The 5,132-nt window shown below is 60.0% G+C and overlaps 1 protein-coding gene across 1 annotated transcript; it reads left to right on the top strand.

Annotated features, from left to right (window-relative positions):
• The first annotated feature begins 1,091 nt into the window (after positions 1–1,091).
• Positions 1,092–4,689, top strand: PITX1 (paired like homeodomain 1). The gene is made up of 2 exons (XM_086621811.1): positions 1,092–1,254; positions 4,145–4,689. The coding sequence occupies exons 1-2, from the start codon at positions 1,092–1,094 to the stop codon at positions 4,687–4,689; spliced, it is 708 nt and encodes a 235-aa protein (XP_086477937.1).
• Positions 4,690–5,132: the final 443 nt, after the last annotated feature.

The raw sequence follows: 5,132 nt of genomic DNA, 5'->3' as shown, positions 1-5,132 counted from the left end.
GATCTCCCGGCCGCCGGGAAGGGTCCGAGCCCCTTTATTATAAACTCCGCAGTCAGGAAAAAAAAAAAAAATGTTAAAAAGGAATAAAACGGTTCAGACACAACCCCCGAAAGAAATCCCCTCCAGCTCGGAGGAACGTGTTCCCCGCGGGACTGAAACTCGCAGTGGGGTCGCCGGGCCGGGCCGGGCCGCGCAGCCCCGCGCAGGGATGCTGAGGGGTGCGCAGGATGCGCGTCCACCGCAGAGCGCGGCGGCGGAGGTTCCGCGGGCCTGGAGGCCCAGCCGGGCTGGGTGCAGGGATACCCGCGGAGATGCCGTGCTGCGCGGGGGCGCAACCTGCGCGCTGCCGGCTGGCAGGACGCTGCGGAGGAGGGCGGGCTGGCGGGGTGCTGGGGGCGGGCAGGGGGTCCCGAGCCGCCCCCTGCGCGGCTGGGAGTGATTTTCCACCTTCCCATTCGTTTCTGAAATATTTTTACTGCCTCACCGAGTTTGGGGGGTGGCTGCGGGGGAGGGGAAGGAGAAGGGGAGGCACCCTCGGAGGAGACGCAGCCGGGCGACGGGGGCCGGGCGAGGGGCCGACGGGGGCCCGCGGACCTGGCCGCGGCCGCGCAAGGCGCGCACGTCGGCGGGGAGCGCGGAGGCAGGTCCGCCCGCGCGGCCGGGCTGGGCGAGCACTAGATGGAGTGATGCATTAGCGAGACGGGGAGGTTTTAACCTTCAGGGGGAGGAGCCCCGTTTAACTACAGGCATTTGTTCTAGGGCAGGTCACTTTAATCTCTTTAGCTTTAAACTGTCCAACTCGCAACTCGCGTTTCTCTATAAGGGATCTTTACCACTTCCCTGCCTATGCGGCCGGACTGCTGTGCCTCTCCCCGAGCAGAGACAACAGGCTTCGAGGCACTGCCCAGATCTCTTCTTCCGATACCCTTAAAATAATACTGTTAGTAATAAGTGGATTTGGTTTTGGTTTTCGTGCTGTTGTTTTTGTTTTGTTTTTGTTTTTTCCTTAAAAAAAAAAAAAAAAGCTCCTTGTTCCTTTCTGTGTGGAATAAACACCTGCAAACTCCCCCAGGCAGCCCGGCGCCCCTGCCATGGATTCCTTTGAAGGTGGAATGAATTTGGAGAGACTGCCCGAGAGCTTGAGACCCCAACCCTCCCATGACATGGCTTCCAGCTTCCATTTGCAAAGATCCTCGGAACCCAGAGACCCGATCGAGAACTCAGCCAGTGAATCCTCCGACACGGAGGTGCCAGGTAACCCCCCCACCCCCCACCCCGCGTCCCCGGCCCTCTCCCCCCCCCCGCGCCGCCTCCCCCTCCCCACCGCGCCTTCCCTTCGCGGGGCGGTCGGTGGTGCTTTGCCCGCACCCCCCGCACAACCAGAGGCGATGGGGGGGCGGGGGGAGGACGAAGGGAAGGGGGGGGACGGCAAGAGCTGCCGGTGATCCCGGTGGCTCCGTCCTGAGCGAGCCCCGAGAACCGGAGCGGGGGGCAGGGGCCCGCCCGGAGCTGCCGCCCCCGCCGTGCCCGGCGCTGACAGCTCACCGGGAGGACACACACGGCTCCCCTGCCCCGTCGCTGGAGCTGCTCCTGTTTTACAAAAAACACAGTTATTAACTGATGGGATCGAAGGGAAGAGGGGGCTCTTTGGGGAGTGCGGTTTTGCCGGATGTTTCTGAAATAATGTCAGCTTTTGCCCGGGTTTATTTTCCAGCTCGGGTGGTGCAGACATGGAAAAAGATCTCTCTGTCAAAGGAGAGGAGGGAGGAAAAAAAAAAAAAAAAGTTTAAAAAAGAAAGAAAAATCCCGCAGAGCAGGAGAGGTGGCGTGGGGCCGGGCGCAGGCAGCGCGGGCCGCCGCGGAGGAGATGTGCGCGGCCGCGGAGAGGTTTTCCCGCTGGAAAGGGTCCCCGCGCTCTGACCACCATGTCCAAGGGCTGTAGGGAAAGCTGTGGTTTCCCAGTTTGTGTTTAATTGAAGTAACAACATTTCTAGAGTGACAAGAGAATCTAGGAGAAGGAAACAAAAGCTGCAGGAAGGTGGGTGATACCCATTCTCCACCGAGACCCTTTCATGGACCGTTTACCTCTTATTTAATTTTTTTTTTTTTTTTTAATAGCTGGTGTTGCTTTTCGGAGTTTTAGCAAGTCCTATAACCTAGAGACTCGGTCCCGAAGTGGCACCCGAAGATAAACAGGGTCTGGGTTGTGCCTCCCAGCCTGATTCGCAAACAAAGTTAGGGACCGGCGTCTGGAAGGGACTCCGAGATTAGAGGGGATTATTTGAGATTAGAGAGGGAGATTTGCTCCATTTTGCCCAACCCCTGTGTGTGACCCCTCGGTGCCGGAGGAGGGCTGAGGACCTGCCTGCTTCGCTTCTCTGAGAAGCTGCAAAATACATTTACATTTCGGGTTTTTTTTAATGGAAAAAAAAAAAGGTACAAAAGCCAATTAAAGCTAACGTACGTTATGATTCGAAATTGTATCACAGCCCGGCGCGGAGACTGGATTTGAAATGAAATCCTGGCGGGATTAAACCTGGAGCGGGGCGAGGGACCGCCGGGACGGATCCCACCGCGGCCGCGGCCGCTTTCCTACCGCCCCCCGCTCCCTCTCGTCCCGGTTTCTCCGGGCTCTTCCCAGCCCAAAGCAAGAGGATTTGTCTTGGCGGGGGTTATTTTGGTTTCCATTTTCCCGCCGCTACCGGGCCCCGCGGCTCGGCCGGTGCAGGGGCCGGGGGGGCCGGGGGGGCCGGGGCGATGGGGTCTGCGCTGCAGAGGCCTTGTTTGCTCTGCAAACCACCTCGAGCAGGGGGAGGCCCGCGGGGCTGCAATCGGCCCCTTTTGGGATTTCCATTGAGCCGTTGGAACCCACTCGACCCCTTACCCCCCCCCCCCGGCTTTTTTTCTCTGGAGGGTGCCCAGGCGAAGAGCGATCCAGGGGTGACTTTGCAAGGACGAGTCCTCCCGGGCTTTGGATGCAGCCCGCGATTATTTTTAGACCCCCGCTTACCTCGCAGAGGTCGGGGCTGTAGAAATGTCCCCGGGCCCGCCGCCGCCGGGACAAAATCGTCTAAAAGGGGAGAGAAAAACCTTCTAAAAAGGAAAACTCCCTGCCGGGTTTCCTTTAGGCAGCAGCAGGACGGAGGCCGGGGGGATGGCCGCGGCCCCCCGGCCCTGCAGTCTCCCGCGCCCGCCGCCCGGCCGCACCTTTCCCCGTTCCCGCCGGGGCCCGGGCCGGGAGCACGTTTCGTTCAGGCCTTTGAGTTTTTTTCCGAGTTCTTAAATCGGGCCAAATCTGACCGAAAGCCGGGCTGGGAAAGCCGGAGAGGCCGTTACGAAAAGGGAGCCGGGGTTTGTCCCCCCGTTGCGGAGGGGCAGGGATTGGATTCCTGCTTCCAGTCCGCGCAAATCCCGACAATGAAAACACTCCTGTGTTGTTTGGTTGTGGTTTTTTTTTTTTTTTCTTTGCTTCTTTCGATATGATTTTTGCAGAGGGCTTCGCTCAGCCTCGGGTTAAAATAAACACTAAAATCCTAAAAACGGCAAAAGAAATAATAATTAGAAAAAAAAAAATAAGTGGGGGAGCAGAGAGGCAGAGAGAGAGGGTGCCTTTTGCAATTAATTGCTGCTGGGTTTTACATCCCTGCCCTTCCAAAGTTTCCCGTCGCGGCCGAGCACAACAAAGACAATGGAGCAAAGATCGCGCCTTGGGTTGAAGGGAGTGAAAAAGGGCCGTGGAAAGGCAGAGCGGCCGATGCTGCGGGGAACCAGCTCCCCTACGTGTGCTCTTACCCCTCGGGCCCGCTTCGAACCGGGCCGCCCTGGGGGTCCCGCTGCCTCCCCGGGTGTCCTGGTCCCGGGTAGGGCTCCATGCTCCTTCCCCAGCCCGCTCGGGAAAGGCCGGGTTTGGCTGCGGGACGCTCGGTGGGTGCAGGGCCTGGCAGGACCCGCGTGGGTGCCCCCACGCGTCCCTCCGGCGGGGCGGGCAGGCCCGGGGGTGGGGGCGGCGTGCCTGCCTTTGTGTGCCTGTATTTATGTTTGGGGGGAAAAAAAAAAAAAACAAGAAAAATAAACAAAACAAAACACAACAAACCCCAAACAAACAAACAAAAATCCCCTTCCAAACCCCGACATCCCACCTCAGAAAAGGAGCGCAGCGGCGAGCAGAAAAACGAGGACGGGGCCGCCGACGACCCGGCGAAGAAGAAGAAGCAGCGGCGACAGCGGACCCACTTCACCAGCCAGCAGCTGCAGGAGCTGGAGGCCACTTTCCAGCGAAACCGCTACCCCGACATGAGCATGCGGGAGGAGATCGCCGTCTGGACCAACCTCACCGAGCCCCGAGTCCGGGTAAGAGGGGCGCGCAGCGCCGCGGGGATGGAGGGCTCCGCTCCGGGCCCGGCTTTGGGGCAGGGGAGCGGGATGTCGGGGAAACTGCCTGTTTCGGGAGCCGCTGAGGCGGTTCGCAGACAGCGCCCGGCCGCTGCGGGCTTCACTGTAATTCCTAAAATTGGGATCCTGGTCGGACAGAAGAAATTCAGCTCCCGGCCGCGGAGCGATGCCGCCCGGAGCGGTTCCGTGATAGGAGACGGGCCCGAAAAGTGCGGGGCGAGCAGCGCAGGGGGCAGCGGGGGGGCCAGCGCCAGGAAGGGCCCGGTGCGAGGAGAAGACTCTCCTGGGTTGGCCTAAACCCGGCGCGGAGCTAGAGCAACCCCCCATTCAAGCAACCGAGCAGCTCCAGCGGCCCTTCCCGTCGCTGTGGTTATTCCCGGTAATCCCAGCTATAATGATCATCTCCCAACAAACCTCTGCTCGATGCCATCGCGGCGGCGGGACTGTGGCTCAGCAACCCTCGGAAATCCCCCCCCCCGTGCGGGCTGTCGGTGCCAGCCCCTCCCGGACGCGCATCTCCCGCGGCCGCGGGCCGGCGGGCGGAGCGGCTGTTTGCAGAGGTCGCCGATGGGCAAAGTGAAGGACAAGGGCTGGGGAGCGATTGCAATCCAAAGTCAATAAGCGCTGTAGACACATACTTGTACGGCGAAGGCGCCTCGGAGCCGATGCCACCATATAAATATATATTTTATATATGTATAGCCTCGATAGTTCCTTAGAGAGATTTACGGGTGAAATAT

This window comes from Tauraco erythrolophus, chromosome 16, assembly GCF_009769465.1.
Source record: "Tauraco erythrolophus isolate bTauEry1 chromosome 16, bTauEry1.pri, whole genome shotgun sequence".
Classification (NCBI taxonomy): Eukaryota; Metazoa; Chordata; class Aves; order Musophagiformes; family Musophagidae; genus Tauraco; species Tauraco erythrolophus.
The sequence above is the reverse complement of the archived record's forward strand: the minus strand, read 5'-3'. Positions and strand labels throughout refer to the sequence as shown.

Excerpts from the sequence above, each read along its gene's own strand:
- PITX1 (XM_086621811.1), top strand. The coding sequence starts at position 1,092 with ATGGATTCCTTTGAAGGTGGAATGAATTTGGAGAGACTGCCCGAGAGC. Across the intron at positions 1,255-4,144 it reads CTCCGACACGGAGGTGCCAG|AAAAGGAGCGCAGCGGCGAG; the intron begins GTAACCCCCCCA and ends ATCCCACCTCAG.